Here is a 25,893-nt window from a genome sequence, read left to right as displayed (position 1 = left end):
CTTCCGCAAGGGCCACATTTACTCTTCCCGTAAGTACCCCAGTGTCCACTAACAGGGTTCCTCTGCTTTGCTGGCATCAGGGTTGCAGGATGCCCTCTCCCCAGAGTCCTGCAGTGTAACCACGGCCATGCCGGCGCAGGGGCCAGCTCAGGCACAGCAGCTTTAGTAGCTGCTTGAGACAGCGCTTCTGAAAGCCCCACGCTGGAGCATCTGGCAGCTCTCTGCCCGGGGCCAGCAGTGCCTGCGGCTGGTGGTGGCCGTCCACCAAGTCCATCCCTCTCCCAACACTGCAAGAACCCGTGCTGGTCACAGAAGCGGATCCTTTGGGGGACAGTGGGGCTGAACATCGCTCCTGGATGCAGCTGCCTCCACAAGACAGTTTGAAGAGACCTTGCAGAAGCCAGAGGCCCTTTCCCTCACCACTCGGTTTATCTCCAGCATCAACCCGTCTGCCCCAAAGTGACGTCTGTGGGACGTTCACTTTGGTGTGCGTCCCAGCAAAGGGGGTTTTAAAAAGCATCCTGCCATCCGGCAGCCTTCAGGTCTCGGACTTTGCTCTGGAAGTGGGAGAACTTTAGTTTTTTCCCTGGTAGAGCAGGGAATTAGGGAAGGAGCTTGGCATCTGCAAGCCTGGAGATGGGCTGGCTTGGGGCTGTTGCTGCAGAGCACGAGCCATGACCCTGGGGAGCTCCCCGGGAGAGCACGTTTTCAGCCTTTCACATCTGTCCCTCTGATAATTTAGTTCATCTCTCCTTGTGTTGGCGGAGCCTGGGAAATAGAATCACCGAGACCAAGGAGGAGCTGTTAAACCGTGGGTCATCTCCCAGGTGAGAGCATCTCCTGGGCCTGGCAGGTCTCTGAGCACGGATGGGGCTGCTGACCTCTCGGATCCCACCAGCACGTGCTCACGGAGCTCCCACAGACCCCGTCCAAGCTTTCCCAGGGTGCTGGGAGCATCTCCGGCACGCGCCGTGCCCTTGCCAGGTTCTGTGGGTTCATTGTCACATTTTCCCCCATTTTAAATAAAGAAATGAGGGAAACCCTTCCAGGGCAGGGAGAAGGGCTGACTTCAAGCAGCACTTAAGACAGCAGCTTTGCAAGGTGGGAGCCCCCCACTCTCCCACACCCTTGCCAGGGTGGTGATAAATAACCAAACCGAGGGGACAACCCCCTCTCCCCATTTCTTGCCCTCCCTGTCTCTTCCCCCCCACCCCTGCCCGCTCAGGGTGACGCAAAAGGGTGACCAAGCCCCTGGGACCCCAAACCAGCTGATGGGGGGGTGTGCCCAGCAGCTTGCCAGAGTTATGCCAGCCCCCCACCATGGGGGCAGAGCAGTGCAGCCCTCACCCCATCAGCACAGGTGGACAATGATGCTCAAGCTGATTTTACGCAGGTTGGGAGCGATTTGGCTTCGAAAACAGGCTGCCCCGCTGGAAGGGGCCGCAGCCAGCAACGGCAGCAAGGTGGGGAGATGTGGTGCCCAAACCCACCAGGCAGCGCGGCACGGCACGGCACGGCACAGCTCGGTGCCAGTCCGCAGGGAGCCACACACAGCACGTCTCCGTATCACACCCATCAGGTTTTATACGCCACTTCGGCTTCCCGAATCCCTCACATCACAGGCTCTAAAGCCATAAAACAGCCAGGGAGGAAACAAAGCGGGTTTTCTTTCATGAAGGAGGGGAGTGCAGGAGGAGAGGGGAGAGATGATTTCTCTCCGTGCTACGGCCCCAAGATGGGGATTGCTTGGACTCAAGCCAGCCAAAATCCCCGCAGGCCAGCGCTCGCCCGGGATGCCCACCCCAGCCACAGGGACCAGCGGCATGGTGGCTTCAAGGTGGTCAACGGCTGCCTGGGGGGGGTCACAGCCAGGCTGGGGGTCCCAGCGGGGCGAGCCTGTGGGTGGGAGAGGCAATGGGTGGGAGGGGAGGTCTGGGGCTGATGGATGGGCACACAGCGACGCAGTGACGGGAGCGCTTCCCCTCCGAGCGTGACCCGATGCAGGGTGCTGGTCCTGGGAAGTGTTTTCCATGGGGGGAGCCTGCTGTGGGGCAGCAAGGGGGCCGAGGGGCGGGGGGCGTGCGCAGGAGGAGGCAGAAGGGGCCAGTGACCCCGGGCTCTAATCGTCCTTGTCCTTGGCCCCGTGCTTCAGGATGCGGGTGAACTCCACATAGTTGAAGTTGCCCTTCTTGTCGATGGGCGCCTCCCGGTACATCTCATCCACCTCCTCGTCGGTGAACCTGTCTCCCATGGTGGTCAGCAGCTCACGCAGATGGTCCTCGTGAATGAAGCCTGCAGGGATGGCAGGGGGTGGCGTTAGTGGGGGACACTGTGGGAGGGCTGAGCGGCAGGACCTTCCCCACCGCTCCTGAAGACACCCCTGCCCAGCTCTCCCACTCCGGAGCTGCTCGGGGACTGTCCCCAAGGACTTGGCCGCAGCCCTCATCCTGGCTGTGTGTCCGAGGGGCAAAGCGCCCAGGCCGGCAGCATGGGGCCGTGCAGGCAGTGCCCGTACCTGACGCCTCCTCATCGAAGCAGGCGAAGGCGTTGCGGATGACGTCCTCCGGGTCGGTGCCGTTCAGCTTCTCCCCAAACATGGTGAGGAACATGGTGAAGTTGATGGGCCCCGGCGCCTCGCTCATCATGCCCTCCAGGTACTCGTCGGTGGGGTTCTTCCCTGCCGGACACAGGCAGGGGTGTGGGTACAGGGCCCTGCGTCCCTCCAGCACCCATCCCCGAGGGCAGCCCATGCACCCAGCCGGCCAGGGTTTGTCGCTGCAAATGAATTTGCTGGCCCACGTTCACCCACCCCACAAACAAGGGAAGGGTGTCTCCGCGGTGCCCAGTGCTCCCCCCTCAGCATCTCTCCCCGCGCTTTAATCCGTGCCGGAGGCCACCTGTAACCAAGCTCTGGCAGGTTCAGCCTCGAGGGAGGTGCAGGAATTCACCTGGTGGTTCCTGGGAACTGAACCCGCGGCTTTGCCCCGTTCCCCTGGCAGCTGACGCCCAGCACCACCCGAGGAGAGGGGCAGCGATGTCCCCACGGGACCCTTGTGCTCCCTGGCACTGCTCCTGCACGGGTGCACCAGGGATGGTCTAACCTCCTCTGCTGAGGTCCGTGTGCCCCCAGCGCCTGGCCCCTCTCTGCTCCTAGACCTACAGTCATGGGGAGGAGGCAGGTCCTCCCCCCAGCCAGGCAGGACCTCCAGAACAGGTTTGGCTGCCAGGTCAATCATTGACAGACCTCCCGAGGCACCGTGGAGGTCCCACAGGGAGCGGGAGGTGGGAGCCATGGCCTGCAGTGAAGGAGAACGGGCTCTGGGTGGGAAGTGCGGCCAGACTTGCAAGTCTCAACTAGCTGAGGTATCATGTCGGCACAGGGACCGGCCTCTTCTGTCACCCAGGCTGAGAGCAATGGCAGGGCTTTGTCCCGCAGGGAATGACCCCAGGCGATATTCTGAGGTGAGACCACTCAAATACTCAATGGCTGTGGCTGGTGGTTGCTCCTACCCCAAGGGTCTCTTCCCTTCTAGTGTGCACGGTTGTAAGAGCAACACACCAAGCTGCTGCCCTTGGGTGCCTCCACAAACCCACCTTCTACAGGCAACTGGTGCCAGTAGAGAAATCCCCCCGCCCAGATTTTGCAGCCAGCATCAGGCTGGGCCAAAGCGGGAGGGCTGTGCCTCAATGGCATCCCACCAGAGCCGGTCTTCAACCAGGGGCATGAGGCCCTCAGCGGCAATCCCCACTTGCCGAGGAGGTGTTGAGGGCAGAGGGGCTGAGGGACACGTGGAGGGACAAGAGAGGGATCTCCTCACCGAGGGAAGCCAGCATGTCATGCAGATCCTCCTTGTCAATGAAGCCATCGCGGTTCTGGTCGATCATGTTGAAGGCTTCCTTGAACTCCTGGATCTGCGACTGGTCGAACATGGCGAAGACGTTGGAGGTGGCGCGCTGCGGGCGCTTCTTGGTGGTCTTGGCTTTGGCACGTTTGCTGGACATCTTGGCAGCTGGGGTGGTACCTAGGAGCAGGGCAGCAGGCAGGAGCGTCAGGAGGGCGGGGGGCAGGCAGAGCAGAGGCAGGGACACACAACTCCTGGCACCTCCGGTCCCGTGCCTCAGTTTCCCTGACTGCCACACAGTTTGGCAACAGTGAGATAAGGCGGTCGCAGGGTCAGACACGGGGACAGGTGAGACTCAGGCTCCAGGGAGTCCCCTGGGAAGTCACAGGCGCAGGCAGCGCTCACTGCACCCCTTCCCCAGGGCTGGCCCCCCGGACTGCAGGCAGGGCTCCTGCCTGCTCCCTCGGCCCCCAAACCCCCCAACCTGCTTGCGGCCTTGTCCCCTTTGCGCCCCGGGCACAGGGAGAGGTGCCGAGCCCAGCACCCAGCATCCCCCCACTGCCGTCAGTCCCGGGGGGGCCATAGGGACGGGTGCCCCCCCAGGCCTGCCCTCCTCCTCTGGCAGGGCCCTCCCCAGCCCAGCTCCCGGGGCGATGGCTCTCCCCGACATCCTCCATTTCGCTGCCCGAAAGCAGCCCCCAGCCAGGTCCGTGGGAGGTGGGCTCGGCACAGCACCCAGCACCCAGCGGGAAGGGGTTATCTGCTCCGGGCACATTCCTCACATACCACTGCCTCCCTTCCCCCTCCGTCCATCCCACCTCCTGCCACCACAGGGTCCGGCCGGCCAAAGGCCGCTCGCCACCTCCCTCCCTGCTCTGCTTGGGGAGCCCACGGGAAGGGCCCGGCCGTGGTCGGAAGGGAAGGCTGGGGGGCTGCTGGGGGCTGCAGAGCCCCTGCGGGGCGGGGGGAGAGCAGTCCAGCAATGCCAGGACTGCGGGGCGCTGAGGACTGGTGCTGTTGTTGCAGGTAATGAATGCCGGGAGAAGGGAACAGCCCGGAGGGGCAAAGAGGGGGACAGCAGTGGGATGGACACTCCTCTGGGGACACGGCTGGGGCAACGCGTGTCCCACGGGGAATGGCAAAGGGACCACGCAGACCCCAAACATGACCGAGGCAGGACCAGGGCAGGAAAACCTGGTCTTTCAAAGGGGGGCCCTGCTCCCAGCCCGTACAGAGCACCCAGCAGAGCCAGGCTGGAGCACAGCACCCATTCCCACTCCAGGATGGTACCCGAGCCCCTGCGGAGCCTCCAAGCAGGGGTTTGGTGATATCCCCCCATGCTGCCAGGCCACAGGATGCAGTCAGTATTTAAAAGACCCTGCACCATGGGTGCTGGGGACCCAAACGGGATCCATACAGGGTGCTCAGCACCCCCAGCGACCACCCATGTTGCCCAAGAGGAGGATGCTCAGACCTCTCCCAGTCAAACCCTGCCAAGCACAACTCAGCAAGATGCCAGCAAAGACCGGCCTGGCAGAGGGACGGTGCCGGCTACCAGGGCAGCACGGCCCTGCAGGAGTCTGGGGTGAGATCAGTCCAAGGGAGAGATGCTGCTCAGAGCCCTCGTGGCTCCGCCACAGCCATTTCTCCCTCGCATGCAGGCCCGTGCCTCAGTTTCCCTATCTGGGTCAGCGTCTGGCATGGGGAGCAGCTGGGGTGGGGGGCAATGTCAAATTAATGGATTATGAATTAAAACTGTGGGGGAAGAGCAGAGTATTACTGCTCTGCTCTGCGGTGTGCTCCGTGCCACGGTGGGCAGCGGGGCTGCCTGGGTTCCTGCCTGCTCCGGCAGGGGCCACGGGGCGGTTAAGGAGCCGCATCACGTCGTCGCATGAAGCAGCACAGAGCAGCACCACCAGCGAGCTGCGTGCCAGCAACCACGCCTGCCTGGCCCGGCCGCCCTGGGCGTGATGCTCCAGGATCTGCTTCCCAGCTGCTGCAGCCAGGGGGGCCGCAGGGCCTTGGGGAGCATCCCTCCCTGCGGGACCCCGGCGCTGGCACGGCCTAGGGCAGAGCAAACAGCCCTCTGCGCCCGCACGGCTCCTGCCAGCCCTCCCCAGACCGTACCTGCTTTCCGGCTCTTTCCCTCCCCTCCTGCTATCCCTCTTTCAAGGGGTGGCAGAGGTGGGGGCTGGAGCAGCCACCAGCCGGGTCCCCACCCTGCTGCGGTCCCCAGGCTCCCCTAGCTGGGCTGTGCCGGCAGGACGTCCCGGTAAGCGCCAAATCCCAGCCGCGGTGTCAGTGCTGGCAGGGCTGCCCGGTACCACGGTGCTCAGCCAAGCTCAGCGAGGGCAGGGGGCTCTCCCCCCACCCCGACACCCGCTCCCCTCCCAGTGCAGGACCGGTGCACCACACCAGGGAGCCTGGCAGCACCCACCGAGTCCAAGCTGGGCCCTTCATCTGCAGGGGACACGCTCCACGTCCCCCAGGAGACAGTCCCCCCCTCATCCCCCACGAGCCTCGGTGGCTGCAGGCACTGGGATGGAAACCCTCAGCCCCCAGCCCCCTCCCCTGTGCTGCCCTGAGCTGCCCAGCGCCTGACAGCAGCCATCAAATCACCCCGCCAGCCCCCAGACGCCCGGTCCTTTCCCAGTGCCCACCAGGAAAGAGACGTTTGTCACCAGCCAGCGGAGGAGAGCAGCAGGACTGGAGAGCCCAGCCATGCCCACGGCTGGAGGTCTCACCCCCCCCCAGCACACCTCTTCCTGCAGCACTGCTGCACCGTAAAGCTCTTTGCAACGGGACAGCCTCCTCCCGCGTGCCCCGCTCGACGCCGGCACGCGCTGCCCGCCCGTCACCATCCCCCCGGCAGCGGCGTGGGGACCACAACTTCGCTGTGCTGGGCCAGAGCCAGCAATAAAAGCTCTGCCGCTGGCCCACGGCACTGGGCTCGGCTTTCAAAACACACCGAATTATTAGCAGAATTATTAGCAGAAGATTAGAGAAATAAGCAGGAGTTTTGCTCTCACCACATGAATTAATATTATCCAAATATTTACCCTGCCCCAGCTGTGACCAGCAGCAGAAGCGCGGCTTGGCACCCTCTCCAGAGAGATGGTTCTCGTTAGGGGGATTAAGTGCGATTTTGGCAGCACGTGGTTTTGCTGTTTGATCCAAAATATGCCCTGGAAAGATGCTTGGTCCCAAGGTCCACCTCGGCCTGGTCATCTCCTAATCATTCTGTTTCTGCTGTTAGCAGACCTCTGGGGCTGGCTGGGACTTGGGAAGAGACTTTTTTGGGTCGGTGCGGGGAAAGGTGCCTCTTGCATGAGACAGAAGTGACTTGCAGCGAGGCGTGACTCAACAGGGGCAATCTGTGCTCTGCACGGGGGCTCGATGGCCGCGCTCCCCTGGTCTTCGAGCCCATGCTTTCCGGGATTCCCAAAATCCCGATGCCCAGGCCGTTTCAGGGAGTGTCTGGCCATGACGCCCTGCATGCTGGGGTGGACTCGGCTGAGCCAACTGGTGCAGCCACCAAACCCCTGGCTTCCTCCTCGGCAAGAAGGAAACCCACGGAGCCTGGTCCTGCCCTGCCACCCCCCGCTGAAAGCCCCAGCCCAGCGCCGCCCCAGCCCAGGAGCTGCCGGTCGCAGGCAGCAGAGCTGAGGAGGTCAGTGCGGGGGTGAGACCCCAGCCAGCCCGGCACCAAAGCCATGTGCCAATCAGGTCACCACGCTCGCCCCATCACCGGCTGTCCTTATTCCCTCGTCCTTCTGTCACCGCTCCTGCCGAGACGATCTCCCTGCCTCCTGCGCCACTGGGCTTGTGCCTTCCTCGCCTGAGAGTCAGACCCAAGGGGCCACGAGGCTGGCTTAAAAAGTTCCTGAGTTAGTACAGAAACCAGTTTAGTTTTAAAGAGAAAGATCAAAGACCCACAGTTATCAGAAAAATAAACCGCCATGTGTTTCCTCCTTGGTAAAAACCAAATGAGCAACTCCATCCTGGTGCTGCTTCCTGACGGTGCTGGGGAGGGTGGGATAAGGCAAAGGGACGTTGCAGCGCTGCCAGGGCAGGCGGCCCCCATCCCGTCCCGGTCCCCCTCCCTCCTGCCGCTTCCACCCTTCCCTACCCCGCAACTTCTCCCGTGCTGCTCCAGCTCACTGTCCCAGCTGAAAAATAAAGCAGCAGGAGCTGCTGCTGGGCCAGCGGGATGAGCGGGCTTGTGGCAGGTCTGGCTGGCACCAAGGAGGGGTGCCCGGGCAGGGAGGGGACGGGCCAGCTCCCCTTGCGGTGGCGGCAGCCTGTCCCCAGGCCCCGGGGGGTTCCCACGTACTCAGAAGCTCCAATCACCCAGGATGTGCTGCTAAGGGTTCCCCAAGGGTGGCTCCTCCAGAGCCGTCCATGCAACCGCAGGAGCCACCTTTAAAAGTGCCGTGAGGCTCTGGCATGGCATGGGGCTGCCCTGCGATCTCCAGCACAGCCGGGAGGGACATCAGCTCCTGCTCACAGCAAGCTCCTCTCCGCCACGAGAACCCAGCAGCGAGATGCATGATGTGCATCTGCTGGATGCTTTTGGTCAGGGTAGGGAAAACGCGATTCAATCAGCCCGGGCTGCCCCAGAGGACAGCCCCGCAGGGTGAACGAAGGCCCCTCAGAGGGATTGTGGTTAAATTTCTGCCCAATGGCTCTCCCCAAAATTAGCTGCTAGCACCGGCAAGCCACCACACAGCTCTGTTTACTGGCGGGCAAGCGCTGGCCCTCCACAACGCACGGCCAGCCACAGCTCGACACGTTACAGCGCCGCAGGGGTCCAGGCCAGCGCAGGCAGCAGTTCCCATCCCTTCTCCCAGGGCGGCACGGGGGCCAGCGTGGGTGACACCTTGCGGCATCCCACACCGGCACAGGGGGCTGCAGGGCAGTGCTGCAGCCGGGGCATCCTTCCACCCGTAAAGCTTTGCTGTCTGCCAGGCACTTCTCCCAGCACCAGGACTGCCCAGGAGTGAGCATCCCGCCTCCGGAGGCAGCGGGACACACGGACCAGGTTGTCGTGTGCTGGAGGACTGAGCAGGGAGCAGCTCATCTTCCCTGCCTAATTTGTTGTTAAACCGTGCCTTTCCTCCAGCACAGCCCTGCACAGGATGCCCTCGGGATGTGGCATTGCTCAGCTCCGTCCCCGCTGCCAAGTGGTGCCGGGGAAGCCGCTCTGCCGGCCAGAGGCACCAGCAGCTGCGGGAGGAGCCCCGTCCCGCTCAGTGCTGCAGGAATGGAGGCGGGCTGCTGTTCTGCTCCTTTTTTGGCCGTATTAGAGGTGGATGTGGGAAAGGGAGTTTGGAGGCGAGGGGAAAGCAGAACCCGAGCCCTGGGCTGTGTCCCCAGACCAACCGCAGGCACCAGCACTGAAGCCGGCGAGCAGGTTTCATGTGCGGACGGGAAAGAGCAGGGCAGCATCAGGGAGCCAGAGCCAAGTGTGCCACAGCCCCCAGGAGAGAGTTCATCCCAGCCCTCCTTCAGCTCCCACCGCACACCGGGGACCCAGCCAGGCCCACGTGCAGCACGGCAGACAGTTTCTGGGCTAGCTCCTTCCCACCAAGTTCAGGGGACAAGGACCTCACCGTGCCCATGTGCCACACGCAAACCCTTCCAAAGCGCAACTCCTGCGGCCACCACGAGAAGACCGTGCACAGACACCATCACCGCAAAAGACCCAGCACCCAGTGCCCTTCTGATGCCCGGGGAGGCTGGGAAACAGGACCATGGGGCAGAAGGTCTTCATGGCCTTGGGCCACCAGCATAACATGCCCTGCACTGGGTTTGATATTTTCCCAGGAGAATTAAGGAACTCACCTCAGAGGGGGAATCTGGCCGCAGTGCCTCAGAGGGGGAGGTGACCACAAACTCCTCCTACAGCCGCACAGAGCCTGCCAGGGACGAAAGGAAAAAAATTCGACTGAAGAAACCCAACCATCTTTGGTCAGCAGCGGTGGTTGTTGACACTTGGGGATGTTCCGCTCCAAAGAATGCTGCTTCGGCTCTCGCCTTCTCCTACACATCCATGTTTTAGAGCCTCCCTGGCTTTTATCACAGTCGTAACATTTTGTACCAAAAGGGCACACGGGGAGGAAAGCCAAGAGGACCTCAAGTTTTCATGGGCAAGGCTAAACAAAACACAGCATTCCTCTGTGTTTAAGACTGAGGGAAATGAGCTAAATAAAGCTTTTCTGTCTTACAACAGTTTATTGCCTGAAGTTGCTCACAGGTCACTGGGGAGATCTCTGGAGCATCAAGCATGCATCTGGATCTTGGCTCTGGCCGTCAGCAAAAAGACTTGGGGGGAAAAGCAGATGTTCCAGACAGGAACAGCTCTCACAAACCAAGAGGCGGGTGAAGCCACGGGCTGCACGAACTGCTCTTGCGCCGCTGCCATCCCAGGGAAGCCGGGATGTCCCAGCTCCAAGTCATTGCAGACAGATACCAAATGCTTTGCTCAAGACCGATCCTCGCCTCCCCTAGCTGGGACATCCCTGCCGGGCCCCGGAGAGGCCTCCCCGGGCAGAGGGGTGTCTGGCAGGGACCCACCGGGGCCTCTGCTACCGCTGTGCCACCCCCTCCCCAGGGCTGACCCCAGCACCAGCTCCAGCACGGCGGGGCGGCCGGGGGCTGCTGCCTCCCGTCCCCTCCCGTCCCCTCCCGTCCTGCCGCTTCCCGCCCCGAGCTGCCCCCGGCTCCACCCCGCCCCGGCGGGGCTGCCCCGGCTCCATCCATCGCACCCCACCGGGGCTGCCCCGGTCCATCCCGCCCCGTCCCTGGGGGCTGCCACGGCTCCATCCATCGCACGCCACCGGGGCTGCCCCGGTCCCTCCCGCCCCGCCGGGGCTGCCCTCTCCCTCCCGTGCCGGTCGCTCCTCGTGGCCGCTCGGCTCCCGTGCCGTCCGGCGGACCGGGGAGCGGCGGGGCCGGGACCGCGGCGGAGCCGTCTCACCTGGACCGGAGCGGGGGAGCTGCGGGGCGGCCGGCGTTGCTCTGCCGGGGCCCGGCCTGCGGCGCGGCCCTAGGGGCGGGCGGGCAGCGGGGGCCCGGGGCGGTGCCGCCCGCCCCGGCCCGGCCCGTCCCCGCCCCGGCCCGGCCCGGCCCATACAAGGCAGAAGAATGCGGCGGGCCGGGGCCGCGGGGCCGGGGCGGCGGGACGGCGCTCCCAGCCTTATATAGACGAAAGGGCGTCGGGAGCGGCCCACGCGTGTCCGCTTTCCCGCGGGGAGATGCGCAACTCGGGGCGGCGCCCGGGGGCTGGGAACTGGCGCGTCCCGGCGTCCCCGTGGGCATCCCTGCGCCTCCCAGCCTGGTGACACAGAGAGACGCCGCGCTCTGCGGAGCTGTGGGCACCCACGGATGACTCCAGCCAGGGGCCCACAGGTGGTGGTTCACCCCGGGCTTCCTGGAGCAGCTCTGGCTGCGGCAGCGTGGCGGGGGCAGGTCCCTGCCAGCAGGCATGGGGCTGCCCGTGGACCAGTGGCCCATGAGAGGCCTTGAGGGCATCGGAAGGCCGCACAGAGGCTGGCTGAAAGCCCCTGTTAACGGCCCCGTGGGACACGCTGCAAAGGGAACGGTGGCCAGAGGGACCCGCCAGTCAGCGCTGAGCCCTGCCTCTGCCCCGGGCTGCGAGCCCCCGAAGGACCCGCTTAACCAGCCCCTCGAAGGTCCTCTAAAAGGGCCTGGAGCAGAGACCAGCCAGGGACCTGCCCCATTCCCGAGCAGGGATGGGGAGCTCCTACCCTCCACCCAGGGCAGGACAGGCACCGGTCCTGGGACACCTCTCCAGGGCAGCAGGACTTGCTCACGCTTCCTTCCCATCAGCAACCCTGTGGCACATCCCAGCCCTGCAGTCACCAAGAGGAGCTCCCAGTCCCATGGATTCCCCCTCGGGAGGGGGATGCCTCCCCCTAGACATCAACTTGGGGGATTTATCTTTGGTTTGCAGGACCTCACGATGCTGGGGCCAGAATTCAGCCTGCAGAGGGGCAAGGCAAGTGGGAGACGGAGACACGAGGAGCATTTCCGAGAGGGATTCACCCAACCCTGGAGCAGGCAGCCGAGCGGGACTGCTCTGCCCAGGCACTGCCACTGGCTCTGTCGCTGCCCACGGAGAGGTGGGAGCTCGAGGACGAGGAGCATACCCTGCCGTCACCCCTGGAACTTCCCAGCGTGGCAGAGCTGTGCCGAGGGGACAGCATGGAGTGCGTGGGCTGCACTCACAGCAGCACAGGTGAAGAGCAGAAATGAGCAGTGACACAGATTAATCCAAGCTGCCATTCTCCTGTGGGGCATTGCTACAAACAACAGTTAAAAAGAAAAAAACCTGTTCCATCACCAATGCAAAAGCAACAGCCATGCCCTCCAGCAGCCTGGCCAGACCCTGCCCAGGACACAGATTTTGTTCCCGCCAGCTCAGAAGACCAGTGACCTGCTCTGCCAACAGCCTGCCAGACTTGGGGACATCCTAACCATGCCCCCGTGCTGCTTGGACAAAACCTGCCAGGGCATTGCCTCCTCCGGGCAGCCGCGGAGGTCATTCAGCCTTCACTGGAGGCAGGTGTCTGCCTGCGTCCCCTCCACAGGAGAGGCTGTGCTGGGCAGGAATCAGGTCAAATGTAGAGATGGGGATGGAAACGCCACCAAGTGCCGTGCTGGGGCAGGGGGGAGCCAGGGAGAGCACAGAGCCTTTGCTGTGCCCATGGTCTGGCCAGGGGGTCCCAAGGAGGTTTGCCTTTTTAACAAAAATATAAGGAAAGAGAAAAAAAAGGAAAAAAAAAGAACACATGGCAGGAGTCAGGCAGCCCGAGCTGCTACTCCGAGGCTGGTCCCGGGTTTTTCTGTGCTGGAGGAAAGGCCCGGCCCGAGTTGCGTCCAGGTGGTCCCCGGGAGCCTGGCAGGAGGCAAGACCCCCCCTCCAGCCTCTCTGGGGTGGCCGCTGTGTCCCTCACCAAGCCCCGGTTCCTGGCCACTGGGCAGGTGTCAGGCCGTGCCCTGGGCTGGGGGAACTGGGGCAGAGGGGCAGGACGGACGTGGCAGCTCCTCGCACGCTTTGCAGCCTCTGAGGCCTCCTCATGTGGCCCCACGGGCTCTCCCCGAGCCTCATCCAGCCCGTCCCACCTTCCCCTGCCTGTGCCCAGGGCTCCCCACGTAACCCTTCTCCCCCACTCCCACGTGCCGCCCAATACGCACCCCTTACCAGGCAGGGGCCTGTTTGTACCCCCATGACATCCTCTGGCACCTCTCCTGCCCCCTCCTTGTTCTGTCAAGCCCCAATTTAATTTGCTTTTCTCACTGGGCAGTGGATCAGGCAATGGAGACGGAGTAAAACAAACCCGGGGTTTTTTTAGCAGGTGAATTTAAGATCAGTTCCCTGATCCAGGTGTCTCATCACTGTGCAAGGTCCTTCCACCCCTGCAACGTGGCCGGTGGCAGGAGCATGGAGCTGGGGACAGTGAGACTCCTCGCGTGCCGAGGACACAGCCTGAAGTCCTGGAAGAGATCAGCCCCGGGGTCCCGCAGCTGCTGCCTCCCCCTGCGCTCAGTGCCCGTGTCCGTCAGACACTCCGGAGCAGGAGGGGGTGCCGTGCCCTGAGCCCCCCGGGAGCAAGGCCAGAGCCGGGGCACATGAGCCCCGGCCCCTCAGCGAAGGGCCCGGTCATGGGGAGGGGGGTCAGAGGCAAAGGTCCTGCCAGAGGTACAGTGATGGCCCCCCCACCGCGTGTCCCCTTCCTGCTAATGCAACAGGGGGCCATTGACTTGGACCAGCCTTTGGCTTGTGGCCAATGCCCAAGGGGTCGAACACATGCTCGGGGGCCTGACTGCTGGAGCAGGGCAAGATCCTTCTGGAGTCCAACGGTATCTTGCATAAGCTCTATTGAAATTACAGGGGCTCAGCTGGAAGCGATGGGAGGTGTGTGACGAGGACTCGTCTGCCTGCTCCCTCTGTGATAACACCCACAGCTCAGGTAAGTCCACTCTGCCCGAAGGTTCCCGGGTCCTGCTGGAACCAACAGCGAGGTGGCTGTGCTGCCACCAGAGCCGTCAGACTCCCGAGACGCTCAGCAGGTCACGCGTCTGTGCAGGACCCCGGGGCCGGGGTTTGCTCATGGGGAAACGAAACAGCGACCTCACCACGCCTCAGCACCAGCGGGCAAACGAGGAGGGACCGGCTCCGTGAGAGGGTCTCTGTGGGGCTCCATGAGAGGGTCTCTGCAGGGCTCCGCGCGAGGGTCTCTGCGGGGCTCAGGCCTCACCACCACTAAGGATTCATTGCGGGATCACAGTCTTCCAGCAATGCTGAGCAGCCCCAGCACCGCAGAGCTGAACTGCTCCTCAGGCCGCACACCAGGAGGTACGTAGACCCACACCCACACAGGAAGTTGGATCGTTTATTGTCACAAACCCAGGCCCTTCCCGGCCCCCCGCCCACATAAGCACACCCCGAAGACATTAATAGCGAATCCATCCCAACCAAACCCCCCGTGCTGATGAAGTAATTCCAAACATGTTTTTTCACGAGGAACGCAACTGTTGTAAATGGAATACCATGGCTTTTGTAAGGCAAGAATATAAAATGATAGTCAAATCTTTAGCACTCCGCATGATTGTTTTATTTGCATGCACTTCCAAGAGCGTCATTTCTGCAGACGACGCATGTTTGGCTGCTGAATAACCAGAGACAACGTGCTGCAGTGCCCTGCGCAACCATGTTTTATTCCAAAGGCTCTGGTGCTCCCAACGCCTCCCGTCCTGCAGGAGGGACCCACGGAGTCTCACAGCGTGGCTCCAGACTTTCAGCCGAGAGCAGAGCGCGATGGAAACGTGCGGTGCGGCGCCCAGCAAGGAGGGGAAGCTGTGCCCCGGGAATCCCCGGGTCTCCTGCCGCACCGTGCGGCCGTTCGGCTCGGCACGCCGCCTCACGCGTGTGTCCCCTGCCCGGCCAACCCGCGGGGACAATCCGGGGGCTGCCTCCCGCCTGCCCGCGGAGGAGCGGCCCTGCGAGGCCTTCCCCTTCCCCGGTGCATCCCCGGGCGCGGCGCCCGAGGCCGCCCGCTAACCGACACGGGCCCGTTTCCCCTCACGGCCGCTGCCAGCCAGGGCGCTGCCCTCACGCCGGGCCCCCGCACCTCCCGCGCCCGGGCCCAGCGCGGAGGGAGCCCGGCCGAGGGGCCACCCCGGGGGCCCCTCCTCGGCCTCCCGCCGCACGTCCCGCGGGCAGAGCAGCCGCCGGCCGGGCCCGCAGGGTGCGCAGGGAGCGGGCGGGCTCCCGGGGCGCGGCCCCTCCCTCCCCGAACCCAGGCTCCGCCCACCCCGGCGCGGCCCCGCCCCCGAGCCCAACGCGCGCCGCGCTCCTTCCCGTCCCTTCTCCCCTGCCGTAGGGGGAGCGGCGCTCGTCTTTGTCACGTGTGGCACGAGACGCCGCCGCGATTGGCGGAACGGGGGCGCGGGCGGGTGACGGTGTGCGGCGGCCGCTTCCGGGCCGGCGGCGGGGCCGGGGCCGGGCGGGCAGGAGGGAGGAGGAGGAGGAGGATGATGATGAGCGGCGCCCGGCGCAGGGAGGAGCCGCCGCACGCGCAGCAGCACGCGGTGGCCAACGGCGGGGCGGCCGGGCGCGGCTCCGTGTGGGGCAAGGCGCTGCGCAGCGACTCCGCCTGGCACGACAAGGTGGGGCCGCGGCGGGGTGGGTGTGTGTGTGGGGGGTGTGTCCGTCCGTCCGTCCCGTGAGGTGCGGGGCCGGGCGTGACTCCGCCGGCAGCCCTCGCGGGTCGGCGGGGGGAGGAGGGGGGGTTGCTCTCGCCTGGGGGTACCGGGGCCGGTCGCTGGTGCCGCTGCCCCCTGCGACCTGCCCGCCCGGCCCCGGGCTCTCACCCGCTTGTCCCCCGGCGCCGGGCTTTGTGGCGGGGAAGGCTCCGCTGGCACGGGACAGGAGCGGCCTCCCGCCGCGGGCGGGGCTCGGGGAGACGAGGAGGAGGAGGAGGCGGCGGCGCGTTTGAGGGCGGACTTGGCCCGCTCGGAGGACGGCGGAGGGGTGCGGGGAAAGGGTCCCGCGGGGCCGGGCTGGCACCTGTTCGGGTGTGTTTAAATATCTCTTGCAGGAAACACGCGTGGCTTGCCGCGCTCCAGCCTGTGCGGGTCTCTGCCCCTCCCGGGGCCGTGGGGCCAGCCGGGTGTCTGGGCTGGGTGAGCCGGGGCTGTCTGGCAGCCGTCCCGGGTAAAGGCAGCGCTCCCCGGTAAATCAGCTGTGACTCCCACGCTGGGCAACCGGTGCGCGATGCTTTTGTGGCCTTTTTTACCCAGAGAACTTGCCCTCTGAGTTCTTCCTGAAGGCAGATGTGGCACATCTGCTGTACTGGGGCCTGCAGCAGACCCAGCTCTTCTCTGCCGCTTGGGTATGGAGCCAAAGAAAACACAAGCTGCGTTTATATTAAGATACCTCAGTTAAATTTAGCTTTTGGATTAAGATCTTCTAGGATTAAAAAAAATATTCCTTTCCGTAATTAAAAGAAAACTAGAAATGTAGTCTACTTTAAGAAGTCAGGGGAAAAATATATTTGTAAATCCAGCTGACCTGTTGGGTCTGAAGGGAAAGGGCAGCAGCCGGAACAGGCTCGTGCGAGTTTCTCCGTTGCAGTGTCACAGCGCAGGTATGTTCTCACAGAAGAGTAACGTCGTGGCAGTTGTTTAGCCGTTTGCAGTCTGATTTGCTGTTCCTGGCCTCGCCATCTCATGTGAAAAAAGAGATTTGGTTTCTACAGAATTTCACGTCTGTGCTCAACTTGCATGCTTTGCTCGTGTTTGCCCGCAGACCTTTGTCAGCCACAGACTTCCCAGTGGTTTTAGCGCTGGTGAGGCCTTTTTCCTGGGCACATCTCCCGTGTGCTGTAATGCTCCTGGTCAGTGCCCGCCCCCCCCAGCAGCACACTCATGAGGTGCTCTGCAGCATCCCAGCTCCTGCCGTATCCCTAGCGCAGCCTGGGCACGCGGCCGCATGGACGGAGCAGGACGTCTGCTCCCCGGTTTGCTGGCTTTGCCTTCAGCGTGGAGAAGGTGCGGAGTCTGCCCTGCTTTTCCCTGGAGGACGGACGTGAATCTCTGACGCTTTTTTCTTATTGCTTGCAGTTGCTCACAGAACTGATGAGGGTCTCCTGTACTTGACCTCAATCCCCTCTGGCAAATTGGGCAGGAATTTCAGAGTCAGTGAGGGCAGCAATGACAGGCTGTGCCAATGTTTTGATGCAATCGGATGTGAACTGTGGGCTAACATGACTGAGAAATGTAGTGACTGAGAGAAATGACCTTATCCGACATGGATTCTAGTCTTCCACATGGAGCCAAACAACTTTGCACGTACTACGGTAAAATCACGAAGGGGATTTGTAGCCTTGGGGAGGCTACAAAACAGATGCGAGCAGAAGTGAATTTTATTTAAAGCATGAGTCAGCGTTGTTCCAGCTGCAATACGTACAGTTGTATTGGCCCTACGGACAAACAGGAATGACCGCTTCTCTGCTGCTCTGAAAGAATGCAGATGCGTTTGCAGTATGTGTGAGATGGCTTTTGACACCGCCTCCCATACCATCCTCATAAGCAAGCTTAGGCAGTGTGGGTCGGGTGAGTGGACAGTGAGGTGGGTTGAGAACGGGCTGAATGGCAGAGCCCAGAAGGTTGTGATCAGCGGTGCAGAGTCTCGTTGGAGGCCTGTAGCTACTGGTGTGCCCCAAGGGTCAGTGCTGGGTTGGGTCTTGTTCAGCATATTCATCACTGACCTGGACAGGGGACAGAGCGTGCCCTCAGCAAGTTCACTGACGATACAGAACTGGGAGGAGTGGCCGACACGCTGGAAGGCTGTGCTGACATTCAGCGAGATCTGGACAGGCTGGAGAGGAGAGGAACCAAATGAAGTTCAACAAGGGCAAGTGTAGGGTCCTGCACCCAGGGAGGAATAACCCCAGGCACCAGTACAGGGTGGGGGTGACCTGCTGGGAAGCAGCGCTGCAGAGAAGGACCTGGCAGTCCTGGTGGACAAGCAGCTCTCCATGACCAGCAGTGTGCCCTCGTGGCCAAGAAGGCCAATGGTATCCTGGGGTGCATTGAGAAGAGCGTGGCCAGCAGGTCGAAGGAGGTTCTCCTCGCCCTCTGCTCTGCCCTGGTGAGGCCACATCTGGAGTTGTGTGTCCAGTGCTGGGCTCCCCAGTTCAAGACAGACAGGGAACTACTGGAGAGAGTCCATCAGAGGGCTGCAAGGATGGTGAGGGGCCTGGAGCATCTCTCGTATGAGGAAAGGCTGAGAGAGCTGGGGCTGGTTAGCCTGGAGAAGCCTGAGAGGGGATCTGATCAACGCTTATCAATATCTAAAGGGTGGGTGTCTAGAGGAAGGGGCCAGACTCTTCTCAGTGGTGCCCAGTGACAGGACAAGGGGCAACGGGCACAAACTGGAACACGGGAAGTTCCATCTGAACATGAGGAAAAACTTCTTCCGTCTGAGGGTGACCGAGCCCTGGGACAGGCTGCCCAGAGAGGTTGTGGAGTCTCCTTCTCTGGAGGGATTCCAAACCCGCCTGGACATGATCCTGTGCGACCTGCTCTGGGTGATCCTGCTTTGGCAGGGGGCTGGACTAGATGGTCTCCAGAGGTCCCTTCCAACCCCAACCAGTCTGGGATTCTGTGATATGGTTTATGGTTTGGAGTTGGGGTGAGTACTGGCTACTGGTAGCACTTGTTTCTGTGCAGGGGAGGGCCTGGGGTGCTGAGGGTGGCTATAACAGTCTTGAAGCGTAAATGGTGCTTTAAACTTTTATTCCAGTGAATTTGTATAGAATTTAATCTTTAGTAAAAAAGAGGACTAGATACTTGTTCGCCTCTGCAGTTAGCCCATTGGAGGACAAAGCCATGTATTTAATTTGGAAGCAGAGAAGTCCAGGGTGCGTGATGCCACAAGCTGCTGTCATCTGCTCTGAGCACAATATCTTATACTTCAAATGGAAAATTAAGTGTTCAGCGTGTGAAATTTTCACCTGTTAATTGTGTAATGCTTTAAAAAAAGGAAACATAGTAAATGCCAAAATCTTTCTTGTGCTTTATCTCCTCAGGACGAATTTTTAGATGTGATCTACTGGTTCCGGCAGATCATTGCAGTTATTTTGGGAATCATCTGGGGAGTAGTTCCACTGAAGGGATTCGTGGGAATAGCAGTGTAAGGTTTATTTCCTTTTCTGTCTCATGTACTTTCCCACATTTGGACTTTACTTGGTGTCTGGTTTAAAGTTGTGCTATAAACAACGAGCTGCCCAAACGCAGTCTCTGTCCACCATGTGTCTTAAAGCCAGCATTGCATTCCGGACTGTTATTTGTCATGAAATTCACACAAATCATAACATGTCTTCATCAGCATTTCTCTTTCCTCAGCCTGATTAGTACTTTTTAAAATTATTATTTATTTTATTATTGTTAAAGGGAGCATGGGTAGAAGAAGGGAAGGAGAGGTTCAGTTGACTTGTGAAACAGCCTGTTCCTGCATGTGTGAATAGGGGCTATGAGTATGGTGCCTACTGTGGCCACCTAAGTACGGCCCATAGAGGGGAAGGTGTAGTAGCCCTTCTCTTGGAGTCAGGAGCCCTCCTCAGAGAGGAGGTTCTGTTAGTAGACAAGAGGGACAGCTTCTCTTTGAACAAGAAAAGATTTCTTCACAGCACCAAAGACTGTAGGTAACAAACAGGTGAAGCGGCACCGTTGGCAGCGCTCCTGCAGCGCTCCCAGCTCACTGAAGTTGTTCTTTCGGCCGTGGTGTGGGGGAAAGGCAGTGCCTAGAAGGGTGCATACGCATTGGATCCCCATCGGATTCAGCTCACCTCTCAGCAGCGGTCCGAAGGCGGCGGTGAGCACTCTGAGTTATGAAATGAAAATTTGTTTGGCCCTGGCATGTGCCTAAAAGCCTCTGGAGGGACACCAGAGATGGGAAACACAGCCCTGCTCTCTGAACACCGGGCGTGGGGAGACACTGTGTCTGCTTTGGGGAGTCTCCGGTTGCAAATGGCTCTGCCTAGTCAAGGTGTAGTCAAGCTCACGACCTCGCTTAGGCAAAATTGACTTGTCATCTTGTCCCTCATCCTGAGTGTCCTGGCTGTGGCAAGAAAGCGGAGGGAGTAGCAGTAAGTGTCTCTAAGGAGAGAAAAAAAAAAAAAAAAAAAAAAGTTTGACATTTAGGGAAAAGAGGCTGTAAAGCAGAGATGCTCCAACAGGAGCTCGATAGCTACATGCAAACGGTTAAATCTAAAGTGCTCCCAGTAACAGATGTGGAGTAGCTGAGAAGTGTTGTTCTTACTTAGTCATCCATTAATTCACAAGGTGCCTTCAGGCACCTAAGCCAATTCCTGTGCTAAATGTTACTAAGAAATGAAAGTGATTTGGTGTACAGCAGAAAAACAAAAAGCTTCTAGAACTGTGTGCATGGTTTCTGTGTGGTTGCAGTCACACAGCTGCTCACGGCTCACTGCCAGTCACTGAACTTGTGCATACATCTTCCCACGTTGCCCCTCCTGCACCAGCCTTCTTTCCAGGAAATGTACCTGTCATTTCCCAGGTTGCCCCAGCCCTAAGTTGGGGTGGTGTAAAGCCAAATGTGTCTAAGGACAAACAGGAGGTGACATTTTTTCTCTCCATTGCAGCGTAACTGTTGGCACAGACTAGAGAGTGCTGAGTTGTCTCGAGTTGAACCCGAGGGCTATGGCTCTGAGGGCTGAGTCTGCTCTGGCTCTCATCTCTAAGTCGCTGCGTTTGGTAATGGGATGCTAACAGGGTTCTAACAATGAGCAAAGTCTAACAATCTTCCCTCTTAGCAGCCTCAAATTAAGTAGCACACACGAGGAAATTGGATTCTGTGTGGGAGCAGGACTGCTGCTGATCTGCAGGATAGGAAAACTTGCAGGGTTTGCAGATCTGCTGATGTTTCCAGCTTTTGACTGCCATCTGTTGAGCCTTACTAAGAGTAGGCTGTGCCTTGTAGGGTGAACTTCATCCAAACCTAGCGTGCTACAGCAGGCTGACCTGGGGTGCTCTGTTGAGGAAGTGACCCGGCTGCCTGGGAATCGTTGCAGGAATGGTGTTCCTCTCTGCTTCCTCTCTGCTGCGGATGAAGGACATTTCACTGCTACGTTGCTGTATGATATGTTGGATGCCTGCACCCTGCATCACCAAAATGACAGTTCCTATTCTCTTTCTTCCAGATTCTGCCTGATCAATGCTGGTGTTCTGTACCTCTACTTCAGCAGCTTCCAGCAGATAGATGAGGAGGAGTATGGCGGGACGTGGGAGCTAACAAAGGAAGGATTCATGACATCTTTTGCACTGTTTCTGGTAATGCCTTTTGCTTTCTCTAAGTTGATTAGTGAATTGTGTTGGTACACCTTCTGAGGGAAAAGACCTGGAAGAAAAGCAGGTGAGGTGGTGCACTGATAGAAGAAAGATATGTTACCATCATCTAGTAAGTGGAGTTGATTGGGAAAGAAAGTCCCGAAATCTGATGGCTACTGGCTATGAAACACTGTATTAATGCCTGGGATTTCTCTGTAGGAAAGGATGTAGGGACAGGCAGCTATGCTTCTGCATCAACCGCTTACCTTTTATATCTTCCCATCCTCTGTCCCAGATATCCTGGTACAGTTTCAACTAGAACTCGTTACACCCAAACTGCTGGTTTGACTGTCTTTGTTTTTCCCTTACTCCACTCCCCCAAGTCATAGAATCCCAGACTGGTTTGGGTGGGAAGGGACCTCACAGCCCATCCAGTGCCACCCCCTGCCATGGGCAGGGACACCCTCCACTAGCCCAGGTTGCCCAAAGCCCCATCCAACCTGGCCTTGAACACTGCCAGGGAGCCAGGGGCAGCCACAGCTTCTCTGGGCAACCTGTGCCAGGGCTCAGCACCCTCACTCATCTGTGACAAGAGGCTTCATCCCCACCACACTGGTGCCACAGGGAGACCTCCAGGAGCACTCAGGGTTGAGATGACCCCCGAGCTGGATGCAGCACTGCAGGGGGGTCTCACCAGAGCGGAGCAGAGGGGCAGAATCCCCTCCCTCGACCTGCTGGTCACGCTGCTGGACACGCAGCCCAGGACACGGTTGGCTTTCTGGGCTGCCAGCGCACATTGGTGGGTCATGTTGAGCTTCCTGTCCCCCAAGTCCTTCTCCTCAGGGCTTCTCTCAATCCATTCTCCACCCAGCCTGTAGGTGTGCTTGGGATTGCACAAATACAGGCTCTGAATTGCTCCGAATATGCTTAGCACTTGCTTTGATGGTATTTCTAAATCACTGGAGGGACTGTGGTGGGATTTTAATGTGGAGAGATTAGTCACCCCAGAAAGCAAGCAAGTTGAATGCCACCGTTTGTGGCACTTGGTGATCCTAACATCTCTCTGAGACCATCTCAAAGCTGGAATGCAGCCCTCTACTGAGAGCAAGGTGCAGGGCTTGTTTTCTGTGTCTGAACCATCTCCAGAGGCATCAAAATAACATTCACTTCCTTTCATCTCCACAGGTTGTTTGGATAATCTTCTATACTGCCATCCACTATGATTGACACAGTCTGCAACTTTTACCTGTTAAATCAGTCGTCAGTAAATCGAGAAAGTTTTAACAAATCATAGTCTTTAGTGGACTGGTGGGAAGGTGGGGGAAGTCAAATCAACTCCCTTGTGTACCAGCAGTCTGATTAGCCTGGAAGAGCCCCAACTCTTCTGCTGGAGAAGTCTGTCTCCATTTTATATACCCGTTAATCGTTGGAACTATTAAAAAGCCATTGGAATTTTTGGAAGTGGTTCAAGACTGTTCAGATTTGGAACTTTCTGTGACTCTAGCCAGTAACTCCATCAAACTCCTGTGTGCCGACGGTTGAATCTGTTAATTTAATGTATGTATGCCCTTCTGTTTGAAATCTGTCATTAAATCCTGACTTGTCTTCCATTATTGTCCTTTAGACAAACAGTTTTTAAAAAGCAGGTGTCGGGTACGTGGGAGAAAGGCACTGCAGCATCCAGGATATGAGTTGAGTGGCTGTCTTTAGTGTGTTTTTGTAGTAATCAGATCTGATTTAATTAAACAGACTGTGTTGTTACCATTTCTAATATTTTTTGTTTTACTTGCAAATCAGTTGTCGACCAGAATTTTTAAATGGTCTTTGCTGAAGACACATTTTTAAGCAATTTTACTAGAAAGAATTGTGATTCATTTGGTTAACGAAGCTGTATTCAGGAGGCTTAGAAACTGCTGCATTCTGCTAGCCTGACTACTAAGTTACCATTGCATACCTCAGAGCTTAGTAGTCTTGAAGGACAGTCATTCTGGAGATACACTTTTAAATGTTAAGCATTTAAATTCTCTTTTTTTTTTTTTTTTTTAAGCTCTTGAGTTCAACTGCTCCTTGTGTATAAATGCAGGAGACTGAGACACAATTGAGGCAGCTATTATCTTCAATGCAGAATTACTAACTTGCAAATCAGGCAAAGTACATAGCCGCTGGCTTGTGAGGTGCTTTTTATGAGTTTATCACGTCATAGCTCGGTTCCTCCCTAGTCATGCCCTTTTTGTGCATCATTGGGGGAGCCTCTGCTTTAAGATATTTTTAAGGACATGTCTTTCAGAAATAGTTCTTGGGAAACACGCACAGTCCTCATTATTGTCAGAGGACCTTGTAGTCTTGTTGCCACATGGTCCTTGCTTTTCTAAACAGCTCAGGCACCCAAAAAGAGTCCTGACCTAAAGCTGCCTTATAGTGAGGAGTTGATAGTTCTAGTGCGCTCTTGCATTGCTTCCTCGCCGATGGAAGTCCAACAGCCTGGTTCTCGCATGTGAGTATGCAAAGCCAGGGATCTGCATCTCTAAGTGCTGAGCTAGGGCTGCGGAATCACCCAGCGGTGCGGGCCTCCAGCCTTTCTAGGGAAAACACTGTCTGTTCTTGGAAAAAAACCACACCTGGCTACTTTAGGTCCTTGGGACACCAAGGGAAGAGTGCAATAGCAGACAGCTTCTGCTACTTGTGAGTTGCCAATTTAAGTAAGTGATCTCAAAGAAAAACTCTATTTTCTCTTCCCCATCCCCAAACTTGCTCAATCTTTTAGTTGATACCTTTTTTCCCCTCTTCTTTCAGCTGAAAGCATTAATTTCCTACAAGAATCGCATAGCCTGATAGTTCTAGGTCACCCTTTCCTACTGGCATCTGTTTGCATCTTAGCTGCTCACAGCCATCTGTAAAATCATTGTATACTTGAAATGCTCTAATAAATGTCACCTGGATAATCCACTGTGCAGCTTCTGTATCCTCTAGTCTTTGAAGTTTTGTAAAATGGTGGGAGTGTGGGATTCCTTTAAGAGGTTTGATTTTTGGTAAATAACTAAGCCAGCAGCTCTTCGGGGTTCTCAGGTCTCTTGTGCTGCAGGCTTGAGTCCCGCACTTTTAGAAGGGCCTAGAAGCATTTGTAGTAGTAGTAGCAGCTAATGCTTAGGTCCGTGCTTTAATGGGTGATTAAGCAGGTTAAGCCAAGTGTTGCCTCTGTGTAAGCTGTCCTGCTCCTTCAGCAGCTGTCCCTGCCCCGTGACACGCAATCCTGGCAGAGCCACGGCTGCATTGCAGGGAGCCCAGAGCAGGACGTCCAGCACTGCTGTAAAACGCGCAGAGTGAGAGAGCACAGAGCTGGAGAGTCGCTTACCTGCCCCTTTGCTTTATTCCTTGCTTGTCTGCAGTCCCACCAGCAGTTCTAGTGGCAGAAAGCTAAGGTGGAACCTGAGTTCAGGAGGATCCTCTGCTGAGCAGGATCATGACCATGTGGAAGAGAACTTGGTCTCTAGATCTCCTGAAGGCTCTTGGTAAATAAGTTAGTGATTGCAGTTGCTCAGCTGCAAGCTTTAGATCTCTTAAGGTTTCTCTTTTAAGGGGTACCTCAATGGCTAGAAGCAGGTATTCCCAGTGCTGGTCACCAAGAGAACTAAAGCTATGGCATCTGCCCCTGAAGAAATGAGGTTAATTTTAAGAAGCTCAAGGGCATGTGGCAGCCTGTAGAATGGAGCTGAGCACCTTGCAATGATGAGCACTGTAAAAACAAGGGAGAGACTTGAGAGATTGACACAGGGATGGCCTAGCAGAGAGCATGAAGTTGAGCGCTAGGAGGACAGGAGAGCAGCTGCTGACAGGAGTAGGGACTGCCGTGGGGGGAACAGGGGCTTGGGCAGCACCTCTGTCCTCAGCAGTTTGGGTACTGGCACAAGAGCGTGCTTGCTCTGCACTCCCCTCTCCTCGAAGGGCAGGGGACTAAACCAATGGCTGGTGCAGGGTCTGCGCTACCATGGAGCAGCGCCTCGGGGAGAAAAAGGTCTTTCCTGCGCTGGAGAGCTGAGCTGTGGGAGCCAATGCCTGGCAGGATACGGTTCCACCAGGAGGCCGCATCCTTGCGGGGTCTGCATGATGGTGCAGAGAAGAGGCTGCGCTGCCTGCAGGCTCTGTGAAGCTCGCTGCTAGCTGCAGACCCGGAGGAACATCATGTTGGCTTTCAGCAAGAAGCAGCCAGTCCCTGGCGGGAAGAAGAATGAGATGTTCCCTGGCCTAACCTCATCTGAGGGGAGGAGCAACTGTGTTCTGGTGTGCAGCTGGCAGAGAAAATTTCTCATGGTCTTTCTTGGGCTTCAAGCAGGATATCTGTTAAAACTTTAATACAAGTTACTTTTGTTGTTAAAGGGAAAAATGGCACGGGTGCAAAGATGTGCTAACAGGTGTTGAGAGGTGGCTGTGCAGCTGGGCATCGTGTGTCTTGGCAATGTCAGCTGGCAGACCCCAGCTACAACAGCTGCTGCCCGCCACAGGGCAGCTCTGCGGCGGCGACGGCTGAGCATGCAGCATGATGTAAATCTGTTACCTGTGGGTTTTGTCCAGCCAGGGAATGTTGCTGACATCACTTGTCTTTAACAGTGCTTGGGACGTCCTTAAAGCCAGTGGTGCCTGCTGGGGCTGGGAGCATGCCGCTGAGGAGCCTCTG

General features: G+C 58.6%; 2 protein-coding genes across 2 annotated transcripts; one reads left to right on the top strand and one right to left on the bottom strand.

Annotated features, from left to right (window-relative positions):
• Nucleotides 1-1,563: 1,563 nt before the first annotated feature.
• On the bottom strand, nucleotides 1,564-10,973 carry MYL9 (myosin light chain 9). Its single transcript, XM_054845898.1, has 5 exons — nucleotides 10,822-10,973; nucleotides 9,687-9,760; nucleotides 3,819-4,022; nucleotides 2,516-2,677; nucleotides 1,564-2,292 (listed from the first exon to the last, which is right to left on the bottom strand). Exons 3-5 carry the CDS (start codon nucleotides 4,000-4,002, stop codon nucleotides 2,120-2,122), a joined length of 519 nt encoding a protein of 172 aa, XP_054701873.1. The 5' UTR covers nucleotides 4,003-4,022; nucleotides 9,687-9,760; nucleotides 10,822-10,973; the 3' UTR covers nucleotides 1,564-2,119.
• A 4,356-nt stretch (nucleotides 10,974-15,329) lies between these two features.
• On the top strand, nucleotides 15,330-24,167 carry RAB5IF (RAB5 interacting factor). The gene is made up of 4 exons (XM_054845671.1): nucleotides 15,330-15,536; nucleotides 18,962-19,065; nucleotides 21,095-21,224; nucleotides 22,407-24,167. The coding sequence occupies exons 1-4, from the start codon at nucleotides 15,402-15,404 to the stop codon at nucleotides 22,446-22,448; spliced, it is 411 nt and encodes a 136-aa protein (XP_054701646.1). The 5' UTR covers nucleotides 15,330-15,401; the 3' UTR covers nucleotides 22,449-24,167.
• Nucleotides 24,168-25,893: the final 1,726 nt, after the last annotated feature.

This window comes from Grus americana, chromosome 17 (assembly GCF_028858705.1).
Source record: "Grus americana isolate bGruAme1 chromosome 17, bGruAme1.mat, whole genome shotgun sequence".
Classification (NCBI taxonomy): Eukaryota; Metazoa; Chordata; class Aves; order Gruiformes; family Gruidae; genus Grus; species Grus americana.
This window is presented reverse-complemented; position numbering and strand designations above follow the sequence as displayed.